The sequence below is a fragment of the Bufo bufo genome, chromosome 6, assembly GCF_905171765.1.
Source record: "Bufo bufo chromosome 6, aBufBuf1.1, whole genome shotgun sequence".
NCBI lineage: Eukaryota > Metazoa > Chordata > Amphibia > Anura > Bufonidae > Bufo > Bufo bufo.
In genome coordinates this window covers 239389780-239410674 of record NC_053394.1, presented here as the reverse complement: position 1 = coordinate 239410674, position 20895 = coordinate 239389780, and the positions used below count along the sequence as shown (strand labels likewise).

Below are 20895 nucleotides of genomic sequence, written 5' to 3'. Positions count from 1 at the left end.
TCTGTTTTTAATACCTTGAGGGGTGTAGTTTCTTAGATGGGGTGACTTTTATTAAGTTTCTACTCTAGGGTTGCATCCGGGGGGCTTCAAATGGGACATGGTGTCAAAAAAACCAGACCAGCAAAATCTGCCTTCCAAAAACCGTATGGCATTCCTTTCCTTCTGCGCCCTGCCGTGTGCCCGTACAGTAGTTTATGACCACATATGGGGTGTTTCTGTAAACTACAGAATCAGGGCCATAAATATTGAGTTTGGTTTGGCTGTTAACCCTTGCTTTGTAACTGGAAAAAAAATATTAAAATGGAAAATCTGCCAAAAAAGTGAAATTTTGAAATTGTATCTCTATTTTCCATTAATTCTTGTGGAACACCTAAAGGGTTAACAAAGTTTGTAAAATCAGTTTTGAATACCTTGAGGGGTGTAGTTTCCAGAATGGGGTCATTTTTGGGTGGTTTCTATTATGTAAGCCTCGCAAAGTGACTTCAGACCTTAACTGGTCCCTAAAAATTGGGTTTTTGAAAATTTCTGAGAAATTTCAAGATTTGCTTCTAAACTTCTAAGCCTTGTAACATCCCCAAAAAATAAAATATCATTCCCAAAATGATCCAAACATGAAGTAGACATATGGGGAATGTAAAGTAATAACTATTTTTGGAGGTATTACTATGTATTGTAGAAGTAGAGAAATTGAAACTTGGAAATTTGCAATTTTTTTCGTTTTTTTGGTAAATTTGCAATTTTTTTATAAATAAAAATGATTTTTTTTTTACTTCATTTTACCAGTGTCATGAAGTACAATATGTGACAAAAAAACAATCTCAGAATGGCCTGGATAAGTCAAAGTTGTTTTAAAGTTATCAGCACTTAAAGTGACACTGGTCGGATTTGCAAAAAATGGCCAAGTCCTTAAGGTGAAATAGGGCTGAGTCCTTAAGGGGTTAATTCAGTGGGTTGAACAAAATGATTGCATAAAAATGTGAGGAACTAAAGCATTTTTTAAACTCAATCCCTTCATTTCAGGGGCTCAAAAGTAATTGGACAATTAAATAATTGTAAATAAAATGTTACTTTCTAATACTTGGTTGAAAACCCTTTGTTGGCAATGACTGTCTGAAGTCTTGAACTCATGGACATCACCAGAAGACGCTGTGTTTCCTCCTTTTTAATGCTCTGCCAGGCCCTTACTGCAGCGGTTTTCAGTTGCTGTTTGTTTGTGGGCCTTTCTGTCTGAAGTTTAGTTTTTAAAGGGGTTCACCGGGAATTAAGAAAATTAAAATACTTAAATATTACTTATTATAAATATATTCTCAAATACCTTTCATTATCTATAATTGCTCGTTTTGTCTGGGGAGCAATCATCAGGGTGAACAAAATGGCCGCTGTCCCATTAAGGCTACTTTCACACTAGCGTTCGGGTGTCCGCTCGTGCGCACCGTTTGAAGGGGCTCACGAGCGGCCCTGAACGCATCCGTCTGGCCCCAATGCATTCTCAGTGGAGGCGGATCCACTGAGAATGCATCCGCCTGCCAGCGCTCAGCCTCCGCTCCGCGAGCGGACACCTGAACGCTGCTTGCAGCGTTCGGGTTGTCCGCCTGGCCGTGCGGAGGCGAGCGGATCCGTCCAGACTTACAATGTAAGTCAATGGGGACGGATCCGCTTGAAGATGACACAATATGGCTCAATCTTCAAGCGGATCCGTTCCCCATTGACTTTCAATGTAAAGTCTGAACGGATCCGCTCAGACAACTTTCACACTTAGAAAATTTTCTAAGTAATAATGCAGACGGATCCGTTCTGAACGGATGCGAACGTCTGCATTATCGGAGCGGATCCGTCTGATGAAACATCAGACGGATCCGCTCCGAACGCTAGTGTGAAAGTAGCCTAAGTTCACACAAAACCTGTCCTGATCACATATCAAACAAGTTACTTCACAAAATGAAAAGTCAGTCCTGTGTCCCAACACCGACAAATTACTTGCGCTGCTGCTGGTCCCGGAGTAGTGTGGTAGGTCATACACACTGGTGAATACAATATGAAGGGTTTTGGAACCGCGCTGCTCTGGACCAAGTCTCCCGATAAACGTGGATGGCAGAGGATGAGCCCCTTTCTCCCAACACCCAAAGGATCCAATCTTCAAAAGATCTCCTCCTCTAAGGGTTTAAATGGGATAGGCAGAATAGTGAAGCACCCTTTGCAATTTTTTCTTAAAAGGTTTTATTATACTCACAAGAGTTGGTAGACAAAAAGCATATAATACAAGATATCAGAACGTCAGGTTCCTGCCCGACCCGGGTTTCGCTGTCTCGCTTCCTCAGGGGCATCTGCTGTGCATGCTTGCACTCCGGCCCTTAAATAGCCCAGCTGCTCTTAATCAGTTAACCAGTAAGGTTCCGGAACATGCAGCAGTTACTAAAACAGTTGTACATCTCACATACTTAATTTGTCATTGTTGTTCCTTTATGCTTTCACAAACACATTAGATATAAAAATAAGGAAGGTTCCTTCCTCCTTTATGAGAGTCATAAATTCATACATAAAACATATAAAACATTAATGAAATAAAAATAGGGGATCAGTTCCCTCTATTATAAATTAAACAAACCACATTTCTATCCTTATGTTGCCGCACCATTGCATATTAAATTGCAGCCTAATTCGCATTATAACATCATATAACCAAAATCTACATTACCGTTCCTAGTATCCACCCACTCCTAGTGCATAATGTCAGTATCCCCCACCCATTCTTACTAGCGTCATCCAGGTATCCCTTGCCCCACCTCCCTCCTCTGTCATAATATCATGTGACAGCACCGCCCAATAGAACGGTCCGAATGTCATGACGTCACTCACAGGTCCTTGAGAAACCAAATAAAGGAGGACAGATGCCAACATGGGTACAGACAGGCTACTGGAGCATATATTGAATGTGTAACTGTCCCCTAAACTGCCTATTCCTGAATCCTATATCCACCAATCTCCACCTAATTCCTCCTATAGCGCAATACGGGTATCCTCGACCCCGCCTCCTTCCCCCGGCGTGCGTCTCTTGGGGCACCATCACTCCGCCCCCACGACGTCACCCACAGGTCCTTAGGAGGCGCGGTGGTGGAGAGCCAGATCACGCCACTAGGCGCAAGTTACAGTATACAAGGTTTCAAATCAAATTCAATATTAAGCCCTCCTGGTTGTAGGGTCCCTAATTGATAGATCCACTCCACCTCTTTCTTATTAATCTGTGCCAAAGCATCCCCTCCTCGCCAGTGATGTTTAACACTTTCTACTCCCACAAATGTTAAACCTCGCGGATTTTTTTTTTCATGCTTTAATTTAAAATGTGCTGATACGCTGTGGGTCATCAGGCCTTTTTTTATATTACGTAGATGTTCCTGTATTCTGACTTTCAGTTTCCTGACCGTCCTGCCCACGTACTGGAGCCCACAAGGGCACTCCAGCACGTATACCATACCCTCTTTTTCACACGAGCAATCACCTCTTATACAGAAATCAGCCCCATTCTTTTTTGATGTTATAAAATTGGTGTATCTCTGCCGTTCTTTCGAATTCCGGTTCTTACATCCTGCGCAAAATCCGCACCAGGTGAATTTTCCTCCATTTTTCTGGGTCTTAATATTTGTTGGGGGGATGGCACTATGCACAAGTTTTGTTCTAATGCTTGCTGCCTTTTTAAATATAAAGGAGGGATTCTTTGGTATCGTTTTTCCTAGTATCGGGTCATTCTTTAGAATAGCCCAATTCTTTTTTACCATTTTCTTAATGTTGTCGGACATGGAGCAAAATTTGGTTACAAAGGAGAATCTATAGTCCCTATCCACCTTTTTGTTAATCTCTATAGTTAGTTCCTTTCCTCCCACTTTTTCTAGCTCCACACTCTGTATACACTCATCCAGAACAGCCTCATTATAACCTCTCTCCAAAAACCTATCTTTTAGTACCCCGCATTGTGTCCTATAGTCGCTCATCACTGTACAGTTACGGGCCATCCTCTTAAACTGACCTTTCGGTATGTTCTTGAGCCATGGGCCGTAATGGCAGCTCTTGGTGTCAATGTAGGAGTTCACATCTGTTTCCTTAAAATAGGACTTGGTCATGTAACGGCCATCTTCTATCCGTATGCACAGGTCTAGAAAGTTAACACTCTCATTACTGATATCCCCCACAAATCGTAGGTTCCAGTCATTATTGTTCAGTTGGTCAATGAACAACTCGAGTCCCTCTCTTCCTCCTTCCCACACTAGGAGACAGTCATCGATGTACCTCCTCCAGAAGGTCAGTTTGCCTCCTGCGGTGTCCGCTCCTAGCGTGGGAAGGATGGCACTCTCCTCCCATGCACCCATAAAAATATTTGCAAAACTGGGGGCGAATTTCGCCCCCATCGCAGTACCAATGCACTGTACGTAATATGAGTCCCGTGTTAGATCTTATTGAAGGCCTAAGTCCCCCAACTGTGAATACATGGATGGCCACAATTGACGTGGCATCCCTGTACACTGTCATCCCAAAAAAATTAGGGATGGAGGCGGTAGAAAGTAGGATTAGGAATGATGAAAGAATAGGGGACCCACAGAGAGATTTTATTTTAGGATGCCTCAGTTATTGCCTCGATCATAACTATTTTTGGTTCAGGGACTCATATTACGTACAGTGCATTGGTACTGCGATGGGGGCGAAATTCGCCCCCAGTTTTGCAAATATTTTTATGGGTGCATGGGAGGAGAGTGCCATCCTTCCCACGCTAGGAGCGGACACCGCAGGAGGCAAACTGACCTTCTGGAGGAGGTACATCGATGACTGTCTCCTAGTGTGGGAAGGAGGAAGAGAGGGACTCGAGTTGTTCATTGACCAACTGAACAATAATGACTGGAACCTACGATTTGTGGGGGATATCAGTAATGAGAGTGTTAACTTTCTAGACCTGTGCATACGGATAGAAGATGGCCGTTACATGACCAAGTCCTATTTTAAGGAAACAGATGTGAACTCCTACATTGACACCAAGAGCTGCCATTACGGCCCATGGCTCAAGAACATACCGAAAGGTCAGTTTAAGAGGATGGCCCGTAACTGTACAGTGATGAGCGACTATAGGACACAATGCGGGGTACTAAAAGATAGGTTTTTGGAGAGAGGTTATAATGAGGCTGTTCTGGATGAGTGTATACAGAGTGTGGAGCTAGAAAAAGTGGGAGGAAAGGAACTAACTATAGAGATTAACAAAAAGGTGGATAGGGACTATAGATTCTCCTTTGTAACCAAATTTTGCTCCATGTCCGACAACATTAAGAAAATGGTAAAAAAGAATTGGGCTATTCTAAAGAATGACCCGATACTAGGAAAAACGATACCAAAGAATCCCTCCTTTATATTTAAAAAGGCAGCAAGCATTAGAACAAAACTTGTGCATAGTGCCATCCCCCCAACAAATATTAAGACCCAGAAAAATGGAGGAAAATTCACCTGGTGCGGATTTTGCGCAGGATGTAAGAACCGGAATTCGAAAGAACGGCAGAGATACACCAATTTTATAACATCAAAAAAGAATGGGGCTGATTTCTGTATAAGAGGTGATTGCTCGTGTGAAAAAGAGGGTATGGTATACGTGCTGGAGTGCCCTTGTGGGCTCCAGTACGTGGGCAGGACGGTCAGGAAACTGAAAGTCAGAATACAGGAACATCTACGTAATATAAAAAAAGGCCTGATGACCCACAGCGTATCAGCACATTTTAAATTAAAGCATGAAAAAAATCCGCGAGGTTTAACATTTGTGGGAGTAGAAAGTGTTAAACATCACTGGCGAGGAGGGGATGCTTTGGCACAGATTAATAAGAAAGAGGTGGAGTGGATCTATCAATTAGGGACCCTACAACCAGGAGGGCTTAATATTGAATTTGATTTGAAACCTTGTATACTGTAACTTGCGCCTAGTGGCGTGATCTGGCTCTCCACCACCGCGCCTCCTAAGGACCTGTGGGTGACGTCGTGGGGGCGGAGTGATGGTGCCCCAAGAGACGCACGCCGGGGGAAGCAGGCGGGGTCGAGGATACCCGTATTGCGCTATAGGAGGAATTAGGTGGAGATTGGTGGATATAAGATTCAGGAATAGGCAGTTTAGGGGACAGTTACACATTCAATATATGCTCCAGTAGCCTGTCTGTACCCATGTTGGCATCTGTCCTCCTTTATTTGGTTTCTCAAGGACCTGTGAGTGACGTCATGACATTCGGACCGTTCTATTGGGCGGTGCTGTCACATGATATTATGACAGAGGAGGGAGGTGGGGCAAGGGATACCTGGATGACGCTAGTAAGAATGGGTGGGGGATACTGACATTATGCACTAGGAGTGGGTGGATACTAGGAACGGTAATGTAGATTTTGGTTATATGATGTTATAATGCGAATTAGGCTGCAATTTAATATGCAATGGTGCGGCAACATAAGGATAGAAATGTGGTTTGTTTAATTTATAATAGAGGGAACTGATCCCCTATTTTTATTTCATTAATGTTTTATATGTTTTATGTATGAATTTATGACTCTCATAAAGGAGGAAGGAACCTTCCTTATTTTTATATCTAATGTGTTTGTGAAAGCATAAAGGAACAACAATGACAAATTAAGTATGTGAGATGTACAACTGTTTTAGTAACTGCTGCATGTTCCGGAACCTTACTGGTTAACTGATTAAGAGCAGCTGGGCTATTTAAGGGCCGGAGTGCAAGCATGCACAGCAGATGCCCCTGAGGAAGCGAGACAGCGAAACCCGGGTCGGGCAGGAACCTGACGTTCTGATATCTTGTATTATATGCTTTTTGTCTACCAACTCTTGTGAGTATAATAAAACCTTTTAAGAAAAAATTGCAAAGGGTGCTTCACTATTCTGCCTATCCCATTTAAACCCTTAGAGGAGGAGATCTTTTGAAGATTGGATCCTTTGGGTGTTGGGAGAAAGGGGCTCATCCTCTGCCATCCACGTTTATCGGGAGACTTGGTCCAGAGCAGCGCGGTTCCAAAACCCTTCATATTGTATTCACCAGTGTGTATGACCTACCACACTACTCCGGGACCAGCAGCAGCGCAAGTAATTTGTCGGTGTTGGGACACAGGACTGACTTTTCATTTTGCTTTTTTACCTGTATTTGTGGGTCATTAAGTCTTGTTAACAACATGGACATTTTTGATTTTAGAGCTAATTTTAAGTGTAATCTTGATGTGTTTAATGAAACTCCGTATGATATTGACAAAGGGCAGGATGACATGCGATTACTATTTGTGAAACTGGAAAGAGAGTTCACTAGGGAAATCAGGACCACCTGGGACATTGCCTCCTTGGAGCGATTCCTAATGGAAGGCAGGATCCCAGAAGGTCTGAGATGGCAACTCCCTTTGGTAACTGAGGAGGAGGAAGATTTAGTGGGTTGGGAGAAAGTAATGAATGAATGTGCCTGGAAAGCTATGCAATATATTATTGTGGTTCGAAAGAACAAACTAAGGAAGATTAATAAGGCCATTGATGATTTACAAGAGGTGATTAATCCACTAATAAATGCCAATAGAGATATATATGAGAAATGTAGTAAGCAATGTCAAGAATCCGTGCTCAAATCCGAACAAGAAATTAGGAGTAAAAAACAAAAGAAATATGCCAAAATCTGTAATGATTACAAAACAGATATGATATATAAATGGAAGAATAAGCAAAAAAACACGGAGGGGATTGGGTCAGAAACGATATTTGTGGATGAATGCAGTGATAGTAATCCAAACCATGGAGACTACACTGGAGGTTTTACGAAACTTGAGAATGGGGTGGGGAAACAAAAAGTTTTTAAAAACAACTATAAACCACAAGCTAATGAGTATATGCCGCAGCAGAACCATGGGTATCACAATCGAAACCATGACAATTATTATCAGCAGAATAGGGATAATACATATGCATATGATTCGCATTCAGGGAAAACGAACCATCATAGGCACCCGCAAAACAGTGCATATCAGTATAACCAGGGAGGTCGACAATGGGGTGGTTGGGGTCCTAATCAGGATTATAGAGGAGGACAGTATAATGGGAATTTCGGGTATAACAATGGATATAGGGGGCAGCAATACAGACCACCGTACAGACAGTCACATCAGGGAGGAGGATATAGGGGAAAACCTAAATGGAGACCACAGGAAAATTACAATGAAAACTATAATATGAGTCATTATGGAAAAGGAGCCCATTATGAAAGAAACAGCTATGGAGAAGAACCAAAAAGGGATACTGAGGAGGGAGACAGACAGAGTTTGAGGCCACAGGATGAGCAAAATTTTCCCCACCAGGGCATAAAAGGAGTACAGAGGGAAGGACAACTAAGAGAACAAGCAGTAAGGACCCCACAAAAAAGAAGCCTGGTAGAGGAAAAAGGGGAAAAGGGAAAAATAAGCCCAAAAATGAAAAGGAGCAAGGAGATATAAGAGGAATCTTTAACCTAAGCAGTCACACCCTAACAGAGGGAGAAAAGAATGTCCTGAGTAAGGGCTTGAAATATGCACCAAGCCAGAGGATCAATAAGTTTGAGGCATTTTTGGATATTCATAAATTCATCAGAAAAATAAATATGGCCAAATATTGGATTAATAACCCTGCACCACAGAACATAAATGTTGAAGGGATTAATATAAAATCGGATAAGGATAGGGAGATCCTACACACAAAAATGAAAGAAAAATCAAAGTTTTTTCCGAAAAATCCCAATAACGAATGTGTAGAGGCCTTTAAAACTGGTCTATTAAAGGAGTTGGAAGAGATGGATATGGATAAGGGGACACAAAATTTAACATATAAAGAGAGAAAAGCCCTTAAAGATCTGGAAAAAAAACCAGATATTATTATAAAGCCAGCTGATAAAGGAGGGGGGGTTGTTGTAATGAACAAAGAAAAATATGAAGCCGAAATGGCAAGATTAGTATCAGATACAACAACATACAAAAAATTGAAAAGTAACCCCACCCAGGAGTATAAATTGACTCTGGATAACATTCTATCAGAGGGTTTTAAAAAAGGGATATTGAATAAAAAAGAATATGAATACCTTTCCATCCCATTCCCGCTAGTACCGGTGATTTACCATCTGCCCAAAGTACATAAAAATCCAACAGATCCTCCGGGTAGGCCAATTGTTTCGGGGCTTAACTCGTTGACGTGCAGGGTCACGGAATACATTGACTTTTATCTGCAAGGATACGTGTTGCAAAACCCCTCGCATTTAAAGGACACTGGATCCGTGTTAGATCTTATTGAAGGCCTTAGTCCCCCAACTGTGAATACATGGATGGCCACAATTGACGTGGCATCCCTGTACACTGTCATCCCAAAAAAATTAGGGATGGAGGCGGTAGAAAGTAGGATTAGGAATGATGAAAGAATAGGGGACCCACAGAGAGATTTTATTTTAGGATGCCTCAGTTATTGCCTCGATCATAACTATTTTTGTTTAGGGACTCATATTACGTACAGTGCATTGGTACTGCGATGGGGGCGAAATTCGCCCCCAGTTTTGCAAATATTTTTATGGGTGCATGGGAGGAGAGTGCCATCCTTCCCACGCTAGGAGCGGACACCGCAGGAGGCAAACTGACCTTCTGGAGGAGGTACATCGATGACTGTCTCCTAGTGTGGGAAGGAGGAAGAGAGGGACTCGAGTTGTTCATTGACCAACTGAACAATAATGACTGGAACCTACGATTTGTGGGGGATATCAGTAATGAGAGTGTTAACTTTCTAGACCTGTGCATACGGATAGAAGATGGCCGTTACATGACCAAGTCCTATTTTAAGGAAACAGATGTGAACTCCTACATTGACACCAAGAGCTGCCATTACGGCCCATGGCTCAAGAACATACCGAAAGGTCAGTTTAAGAGGATGGCCCGTAACTGTACAGTGATGAGCGACTATAGGACACAATGCGGGGTACTAAAAGATAGGTTTTTGGAGAGAGGTTATAATGAGGCTGTTCTGGATGAGTGTATACAGAGTGTGGAGCTAGAAAAAGTGGGAGGAAAGGAACTAACTATAGAGATTAACAAAAAGGTGGATAGGGACTATAGATTCTCCTTTGTAACCAAATTTTGCTCCATGTCCGACAACATTAAGAAAATGGTAAAAAAGAATTGGGCTATTCTAAAGAATGACCCGATACTAGGAAAAACGATACCAAAGAATCCCTCCTTTATATTTAAAAAGGCAGCAAGCATTAGAACAAAACTTGTGCATAGTGCCATCCCCCCAACAAATATTAAGACCCAGAAAAATGGAGGAAAATTCACCTGGTGCGGATTTTGCGCAGGATGTAAGAACCGGAATTCGAAAGAACGGCAGAGATACACCAATTTTATAACATCAAAAAAGAATGGGGCTGATTTCTGTATAAGAGGTGATTGCTCGTGTGAAAAAGAGGGTATGGTATACGTGCTGGAGTGCCCTTGTGGGCTCCAGTACGTGGGCAGGACGGTCAGGAAACTGAAAGTCAGAATACAGGAACATCTACGTAATATAAAAAAAGGCCTGATGACCCACAGCGTATCAGCACATTTTAAATTAAAGCATGAAAAAAAAAATCCGCGAGGTTTAACATTTGTGGGAGTAGAAAGTGTTAAACATCACTGGCGAGGAGGGGATGCTTTGGCACAGATTAATAAGAAAGAGGTGGAGTGGATCTATCAATTAGGGACCCTACAACCAGGAGGGCTTAATATTGAATTTGATTTGAAACCTTGTATACTGTAACTTGCGCCTAGTGGCGTGATCTGGCTCTCCACCACCGCGCCTCCTAAGGACCTGTGGGTGACGTCGTGGGGGCGGAGTGATGGTGCCCCAAGAGACGCACGCCGGGGGAAGGAGGCGGGGTCGAGGATACCCGTATTGCGCTATAGGAGGAATTAGGTGGAGATTGGTGGATATAGGATTCAGGAATAGGCAGTTTAGGGGACAGTTACACATTCAATATATGCTCCAGTAGCCTGTCTGTACCCATGTTGGCATCTGTCCTCCTTTATTTGGTTTCTCAAGGACCTGTGAGTGACGTCATGACATTCGGACCGTTCTATTGGGCGGTGCTGTCACATGATATTATGACAGAGGAGGGAGGTGGGGCAAGGGATACCTGGATGACGCTAGTAAGAATGGGTGGGGGATACTGACATTATGCACTAGGAGTGGGTGGATACTAGGAACGGTAATGTAGATTTTGGTTATATGATGTTATAATGCGAATTAGGCTGCAATTTAATATGCAATGGTGCGGCAACATAAGGATAGAAATGTGGTTTGTTTAATTTATAATAGAGGGAACTGATCCCCTATTTTTATTTCATTAATGTTTTATATGTTTTATGTATGAATTTATGACTCTCATAAAGGAGGAAGGAACCTTCCTTATTTTTATATCTAATGTGTTTGTGAAAGCATAAAGGAACAACAATGACAAATTAAGTATGTGAGATGTACAACTGTTTTAGTAACTGCTGCATGTTCCGGAACCTTACTGGTTAACTGATTAAGAGCAGCTGGGCTATTTAAGGGCCGGAGTGCAAGCATGCACAGCAGATGCCCCTGAGGAAGCGAGACAGCGAAACCCGGGTCGGGCAGGAACCTGACGTTCTGATATCTTGTATTATATGCTTTTTGTCTACCAACTCTTGTGAGTATAATAAAACCTTTTAAGAAAAAATTGCAAAGGGTGCTTCACTATTCTGCCTATCCCATTTAAACCCTTAGAGGAGGAGATCTTTTGAAGATTGGATCCTTTGGGTGTTGGGAGAAAGGGGCTCATCCTCTGCCATCCACGTTTATCGGGAGACTTGGTCCAGAGCAGCGCGGTTCCAAAACCCTTCATAAGTTACTTCACAAAACTGAGGTAAAGAGACGCCTCATCCTCCTCTCTGCTTCTCAGGGATTATGAACCTGAATACAGATGATAAAAACTTTAGCTGAATCTCTGGGGAATTTAATTCATGACGAGACATGAAGTACAGAGAGGACAGACTGTGGTAATGTGGGGCTGTGGTAATGGAGACTGTAAACAAGTGCTGCTGCTGCTGCTGCTGCTGCTTATTAGCCCCACCTCATCCTTCTCTTATGTCTCCTCATCATCTCCATTCCCACAGAGACTGACCTGTATTCAGGATCATGATTCCTGACAAGCAGAGCAGAGAGGAGGATGAGGCAGCACTATGGCTCATTGTGTTGAAGTAACTTGTCCTCCTGTGTTATTAGGGCAGGTTTTGTGTGTACTGATAGGACGGATGCCATTTTGTTTCTCCTGATGATTGCTCCCTAGACAAAACAAGCCATTCTAAGTAATGAAAGGCATTTGTGAATATATTTATTATAAAATCATATTTAAATATTTTCATTTTTTTTATTCCTGTGGAGCCCCTTTAACAAGTGAAATGCATGCTCTATTGGGTTCAGATCAGGTGACTGACTTGGCCATTTAAGAATATTCCTCTTCTTTGCTTTAATAAACTTCTTGATTGCTTTGGCTTTATGTTTTGGGTCATTGTCCATCTGTATTATGAAATGCCAACCAATCTGGATTTGAGCACACAGTATGTCTCTGAAAACCCCAGAATTCATCCAGCTGCTTCTGTCCTGTGTCACATCATCAATAAACACTATGGACCCAGTGACACTGGCAGCTATGCATGCCCAAGCCATCACTCTGCCTCCACCGTGTTTTACAGATGATGTGGTATGCTTTGGCTCATGAGCTGTACCATGCTTTCGCCATACTTTTTTCTTTCCCTCATTCTGGTAGAGGTTGATCTTGGTTTCATCTGTCCAAAGAATGTTCTTCCAGAAGTGGGCTGGTTTTTTAAGATGTTTTTTTTAGCAAAGTCCAATCTAGCCTTCTTATTCTTGAGGCTTATGAGTGGCTTGCACCGTGCAGTGAACCCTCTGTATTTACTTTCATGCAGTCTTCTCTTTATGGTAGATTTGGGTATTGATACGTCTATATCCTGGAGGGTGTTGTTCACTTGGTTGGCTGTTGTGAAGGGGTTTGTCTTTAACATGGTAATTATTCTGCGATCACCCAGCACTGTTGTCTTCTATGGGCGTACAGGTCTTTTTGCATTGTTGAGGTCACCAGTGCTTTCTTTCTTTCTCAGGATGTACCAAACTGTAGATTTTGCCACTCCTAATAGTGTAGCAATTTCTCGGATGGGTTTTTTCTGTTTTCGCAGATGAAGAATGGCTTGTTTCACCTGCATGGAGACCTCCTTTGACCGCATGTTTACGTCTCAGCAAAATCTTCAAAATGCAAGCACCACACCTCAAATCAACTCCAGGCCTTTTATGTGCTTAATTGAGAATGAGATAATGAAGGAATTGTCCACACCTTTCCATAAAACAGCCTTTGAGTCTATTGTCCAATTACTTTTGGTCCCTTTAAAAACAGGATGCCATATGTAAAGGAGCTGAAACTCCTAAGCCCTTCATCCAATTTTAATGTGGGTACCTTCAAATGAAAGCTAAAAGTCTGGACTTTATGTCCATGTCCATTATATAACTTGAATATGTTTTAGTAAAGAGGTAATAAAAACAAAATTTGTGTCAGTGTCCACATATATATATGGACCTAACTGTATGTCAAAAAATGTCCTTTAGGCAAACACTGAGCTGGTTAGCATAACTTATTTTTACTGTATGGATTAGTGTAGCATCACATTAGAATTAAAAAAGGTATATACCACACATACATCCTTGTATACTTATACAGTGGCATTTCAGAGCCTTCCATTGGAGGCATATGTTGGGAAATATTCCTGATGTATACCTCTGATGGAAGGCTCTGATGTAATCAGGGCCTTAAAGAAATTTTCCGAGATGTTAATACTGATGACCTATCCTCTGGATAGGTCATCAGTATCTGATAGGTGGGGGTCCAACACCCAGGGCCCCAGTCGATCAGCTGTTTGAGAAGGCAGAGGTGCTCCTGTGAGTGCCGTGGCCTTCTCACAGTTTTTCCTAGGCCAGTGACGTCACATTCATCTGTCACGTGGCCTAGGTGCAGCTCAAAGCTGAGCGCAATACCAAGCACAGCCGCTATACAATATACGGGGCTGTGCTTGCTAAACTGCAAGAAGGCCATGGTGCTCACAGGAGCGCCGCTGCCTTCTTAAACAGCTGATCGGCGGTGGTCCCAGGTGTCGGACCCACACCGATCAGATACTGATGATAACCTATCCTGAGGATAGGTCATCAATATGCAAATCTCGGAAAAAAAAGCCCTTTAAAGCGCTTTAAATTTTTGCCCCAGGCAGCACAAAGGCTATGTGCTTCCCTACCCCTGGCCACAAAGCACTGTGGGGAAAGGGGGCCCAAGCTGAACTCGTGCACCAGGGCCCATGAGTCTTTAGCTACGTCCCTGTACACAGGCCAATATTATGGGCAATTATCCAGAGCGAACTGTTCATTCACAATAATTTCCTGATCATGAGCAGAGGTGAGAGCAGTATTTACATGCTGCTATCACCACCGTTGTATGGGGAAGAGGGACTTCTACTACATTGCTCGGTCCCATACAAATTCATTGTTTCTGGGTACCAGTTCACTGTTTATACAGAACAATCCTCGGCCAGGGAACAATGACCGCAGCCTCATACAGTACCAACAAAGTGTATGAGATTAGAAGAATCTCATGTACTTTTTGCTTCTTTCTTCCGTGCGGAAATTGACCTGATGTGCTGTTTTAGAAATCCGCAGCTTGTCAATAATGTTTGTGATTTTTCATGTGGATTTCTCCCTTTTCAATGGAGGGGTAAGATCTGCAGCAAAACTGCACCAATTCCAGACCAAAAATCGCAAGTAACACATGCGGATTAAGGTGCGTATTTGGTGTAATCCGCACTGAAATTTGTGCGGATCTTTTGAATGTTTACCTAGCAAAGCACAAACAGGAATCAATGCCGTCCTGATTCTAACATACAGATCTAAGCATTTTTTGTGTGTATTTTTACTTTATTCTATTTACTTTATGCTATTTCTTTGCATCTACAGATCATAGCCAACACTGTTGCCAAGTTAGTATGAGCGCTACTTTTTCCATTTGGATTTGTTTGCTTATGTGGCCTGTTCCTTTAGTCAGCATGTGGTGTTTAGTAACATCAGAGGTCATGATAACCATATCTGTCTGTAAATTGGGGGCTACCTGAGCATGTTGCTGAAGTTTGGCGTGTTTCATTTCAGGAATACCTTGCTGTTTGGCATGTACCCACCATGTTAAACCAATGACAGCCTCCTATACACTACAGAATTACAGTGAAACCACTTTGAGATAACCACCCTAAATTACATTAAAAAGATGGCCATCTTGAATAGTATAAGAGGATATGGAAATCATGGGATATCTAGTCTAGGTTCACTTTTGGAAAGATCTAAATAGTTCATAAACCAAACCAAATAACCTATGTGAATTTAAAGGGTTGCTCCAGAACAATGTCTCAATTCAGTTCTCAATCTCAGAGTCCATTTTTCATCAAGCATATCCATAGATGACCAATGCAGACATAGAGATTAGGGAATGAAACACTGAACAAATCCTGCTTTCTCTTCCCATGACTTAATCAATGGAGAACTATTTAAATAAATTCTTGACACTTGAAACCTATATTGCTCATTTGTATATCAGTCAAACCTAATAAACCGCACACAGCCATCTTCTGCCATCTTCATCTAGAATACCAATTTCTGTGATTCTGGGTGCAATAGGCTAAAACTGAAAAATTCAAAAAAAGAATTAGTGTCATAGACATAAAACAATTGATTAAACACGTAATAGTTAAATAGTATTAAGACTGGGATATTATGGAGGGGGCGAGCCTAGATCGCTTTACAGATGTACTACTGGTGTTAACACAAGTTTCCTTTAAGCGCATAAATACTTATCCTTCAAATAATCTGTAACTTCTCCATGTAGGTAAAAGGGCATGACATCTCCCTTTCCACTGAGTAGAGTAGTTTTCAATGGAAAAATTAAGTCGGGCAAATAGTCTCTACACAAAATGACAATCTGTGAGGCAACTGATGATGTTCTGTCATTTGTGACCACATTTCGCATTTGCTGAACACTTCTGCTGAGCACCACTTATTTCCCACTAAGAAAACGAAATTCCCACTGGAAAAAGAAAAGAACACTGGATAAATATTTGAGCAGACAGACTGATTTCCAATTTGAGTAAGACAGTTGTCATGTAGGCCCCCCCAGGGTCCATACTTAGCTGCTCCCTGCCGCTTTGGTCCTACGTGCTTGCTCCCCCGTGACCATCTTCCGGTCCTAGGCGTGTTTACTTCCTCTCTGATTTGGGTATGGTCATCAGCTCTGCTGCAGCCAATGACTGGCTTTAGCAATGATCTGTCCCTTGTCAACTTGTCATCAATAGCTGCAGCAGAGCAGGCGACCATGACCATGGCAGAGAGGAAGTAAACAAGCCTTGAACTGGAAGATGGACACATGGGAGCCTCTTTCAATAGGGGAGGCAGGCTGTGGGTATAAGTTAAAACTTAGGTATTTACAGACAGCCACTTTAAAGGCTAGGGACACCTTCATGGGCATTTTTATGACTGCATTTTACTCATTTTGGTCTAAAAAAAAACATTTTTTTGTTAAATTGGCCTTTACTAAAAATGTTCGGCCATTTCTGACATACAAGAGTTAAAATCCAGTCTGTTTGCAAGCTGTTTAGCTACTATCTCTGATCTCCTGACCTCATAAACACTTATTTAAGCCATATTGTTATCAGTTTGATAAGAATTGAGATATAATGAGTGTTTATGAGGCCAGGAGATCATAGATAACAGCCACACATGAGCCATCAGCTGATGGGATTGAAAGAATACAGATTGTGGCTGCTTGCAAACAGACATATTTTGAACTCTTGTATTTTAGAAATGGCTGAACAGTTTTAATAAGGATGAATTGAAAAATTATTTTAAATCCAAAACAAGTAAAATGCAATCATACAAAAATTCCTCAAAGCTATCCATAGACTTTGAGATGCCTATACATCATCAATAGCTGTTAAGCTGACAGCTATCTCTTCTGACTTTTCCATACATGTACACATTAAGCTCCAGCCGAGCATATATGAGTACACCATGGGGAGAGAGGAGAGAACTCAAGAGGAGTCAGGCTGCCGCTTATCTCCGAGAAGAACAAAAGGATTGGGTGTTGAAATTCAATGTGCCCAGTCCTTCTGCAGTACTCTAGTGTGTATGGAGGCCTTTAGTATAAGTGCTTAGGGGCATAACTATAGGGGAAGCGGCTGCTTTGGGGCCCTGACCCAGAATGGGCCCTTCTAGGAGGAGGAGGACTAAAGGATTTTGTCAGGGCCCCCTCAACAGTATTACACAATGAAATTATATACAGTGACAGTATAGACAGTGTATAAAACGGATGGAACAGCTGCCGGCCCTGGTCTGAGAATGCGATCTATACTAGTCACAGGAATGGGGGCGACATTAAAGGAAGGGGTCGCTAAAAAATTACTGGGGGATGGGGGCCCCATTTAAAACTTTGCTGTGGAACCCAGTCATTTCTAGCTACGCCACTGTAAGTGCTTACTGTACCTTATACATTTTTAAAAGTATCTCGACCAAATTTTCTATTTAAATATATTCCAGAATGCAAAACTTTATGTTGCATCCTAGTAAATGAAATGATCAGGTTTAAACTGATTGTACAAGCTATCATCAGCCGAATGTCTGGCAGAGACTGCTCTTCACCCAGGAGAAAAAGCAGAGTCAATAAAAGTGAGGCTTATGTGTATGGAAATGTTTCTTGAGCCTCTCAGAAGTGGAGCTATGTGAAGTAAAGTAATAATCATGGAGGGCAGAACATTCTTGTCAGTGATCTCACTGAAGATCGCTATAGTCCGCCTCTCCTAACTAGAAATAGCTGCTTACCGGGAACAGTAGACTGCATTTATCTGTGCAGCAAATAGACTTTCGTTTCCCTTTAAAACTGTTCTGACTTGGTTATTTTAGTGAATTGGGATCAAGTTATTATCTTGCTGTGGAAACCACTTGGTGACATGGGGCTCTTAAAGGGGGATTCTATCTATATATTGTGGCGATATGTCAATTCAATGCTTGGCAATGGAGAGTGACTTCAACAAGAACAGGGAACAGGTTGTGGAGAACGTATGGATTTTTATGACTAATAAAAAGCTGGAAGCCCCCCTCTGTGATAGTGTATGTCCTTATTTATTTGTTATCCACCCTAGTACATGCAGTCACCATCTCTAATAAGATTCTAAACTTGCTTGCTGTGTTTTATGCACCATTAATGCATGTGTTAACCCTTGTGACATCTAACCTTACCAAATGCAAGATCTTTTTGGATCGTTCATCTATAGCTTTTCTTGATCACAATCACCTTCTTAATTCTCCTTCTCTTTTGCACCATTCACACCTTCCTTCACCTTCTCTCAGCTCTGAGTTTGTGGAACGATTCAATCCCAATGTCCTGAAGGACTCAGCCCTCTCCACCCACAAGCCCATTGAGGTGAAGGGTCCAGGAGGCAAAGCCACCATTATTCACGCCCAATATAACACCCCAATCAGCATGTATTCCCAGGATGCCATTATGGATGCTATTGCTGGTCAAGCCCATGCCAGAGGCAGCGATCTCACCGGGTAAGCAATCTACAACACTTTCTTGCATGGATAATAAAGTAAGCACTTAAGTCACCTTCACGCCTTCTTTACCACCATTTATGAATATGTGTTAGTTATATAAGGTCATAGTTATATACAAGATTTACAATATACTTTTTTCCCCCCTAAAAATCAAGAAACCAGAAAGTAACTGTGTTTATGGATGTCTTGCAGAGATATAGCAGAGTTACGTTTGCTAAGCCTGTCAGCTCAGTTTGTCATCACATGCCGTTCTTAGATCTGATATCACAGTTTGGGATATTTCCATACCATTTTGGTAAAACCTGCTATATTATCATAAGTCTGCTATACCTGTACAGAATTAATACAACCGAAAAAAACACAGCCAATTTTAGCAGCATATTAGTAGATATTTTACAATGCAATTTCAGATCTTGGCAAAATCCCTTAGATCCAGGTTGTCAATGACTTAAGCTGCTGAAAACTGCACGCAGTCCAAATGTCCCTTTTGTTGCCAATCTGTGCCTTGTGTTGCCAATGTGAGCAGTTAAATTCGGACGTGACAATGACTCACTTTTGCAATTCCATGACCATCTTGCACAGAAAATCCTCTACAGTAAGAGTTTAGCCTGGGGGTTTTGTCACAAAAATGTCATGTTTATGCCCAGGGGGGTACACAGATCCCATAGGGCTCCAGAGCAAAACTCAGCATGGGCCCCCTGCCCCACCCAGTTTCCCAGTACATGTGTGTCAATAATTTCGTGCTATGCCCCAGATTTCTGATTTTTTTTAAAATGATTGAGTGGAAGAAATTTTAATTAAGAAAGTCTCCCTCCTTCTCACCCTTTCTATCCAATTTTTATGTCGGAAAAAGTGGAACAGGTGCCTCATTCTGACCACTATATTTTTCAATGTATTTACACAGGACAACTGGCAAAAATACATTGCTAAATCTCCTGCTTCCCTTCTGTTACAAAGCTAGCCGACTGTCTGCAGCCACCACTAGGGGATGCTCAGTGCATACAAACTCATGCACTTCAAATTTACTGGAAGCTGAAATTATTGCTTTGCATTGAGCTCCCCCTAGTGGCCTTTGTGTAAAATTGCAGTGTTTTTACATTGTGAAGAGCAAGGAGTTCAGAGCCAGGCCCCATAGCAGTTGCATGGTCTGCCTCCATTGAAGGTACACCACTGTTTAAGCCAGTAAAGAAGACCAGCTCGCCTGACATGTCTGTTTCAGTAAATATATATATATTGCCCATAAAATAATAATACTGATGTGTCCTTTCTTCCATAGCTCCAGTTCTCTCCTATTCCTCGTGGAAAAATATAGTGACAAGTGGTGTTACCATTTCCTATGTCAATACCACAGTCCTGCACATCGGCACTGACTGCACAATGTCAGAGTCTGTAGGGACAGGTCCCATTTAAACACCCAGTTATCGGGTTATTCCTACATTTCCAAGAGGAATACCAGGGGAACACACATAGCAGAGTTCTAAAAAAAACAGGCTTTATATGAATATGAATGTTTAATAAAATAGGCAAATTACGAGAGACGATGAGCGCTCTTTAACACATTTCACAAACCAAAGCATCCACCATATAGACATTAGAAAAAAGAAGATCAACTATTCTACAAGATCTTTTGTCCTTACTGTGCTCTACCAATACAAATATCTTTTCCTCACAGATTCAGTCAATTGCAGATGTTACCTTCTATACTTATAGGACAACTGCAGACAAATATAAAAATGAGACTATAAGTAAATTTTTCATACCAGTTACATTTTTCCCATGATTCCTGACAGATACGGTAAAAAACTGACGCTGTGCATGATAACTGATATACTTCCGAATCCAGAGTGGATGAATATTTCTATTGTTTAAATTGTATAAAATAAGTAGATAACATTCCTTAAACCGTTGCCAAGTACAGCACAATGAGGAAGCACAGTTAGGTAGAAAATAGCTCATCTCTGCTCCCATGTGGCCACCGAAGACTACAACCACAGAGAAAAATCCTAGGCATTTTTGTATCACAAAAGGACCTGTTTCTGGAGCTAATAGGCCAGGATCACTTTCTAACACAATGTACATACGTTTAGCTCAGATGCAACATATCCTTATTAGGCAGGTGAAATGATTTATTTTTTGTCTTGAAATATTGGATGAGTTCATACCGACATAAAATAATAACTG

General features: G+C 41.7%; 1 protein-coding gene across 15 annotated transcripts in view; it reads left to right on the top strand.

The window, feature by feature from the left end:
* Window positions 1-20895, top strand: part of LDB3 (LIM domain binding 3) — a 217348-nt gene that overhangs the window by 101012 nt on the left and 95441 nt on the right. For 3 of the 15 annotated variants that reach the window (XM_040436939.1, XM_040436940.1, XM_040436946.1), the window contains exons 4-5: window positions 15076-15098; window positions 18508-18711. The exons of the other annotated variants lie outside the window; for them this stretch is intronic. In XM_040436939.1, coding sequence (XP_040292873.1) covers window positions 15076-15098; window positions 18508-18711 — 227 coding nt within the window. The remainder of the gene's footprint in view (window positions 1-15075; window positions 15099-18507; window positions 18712-20895) is intronic. 15 annotated transcript variants of the gene reach the window in all.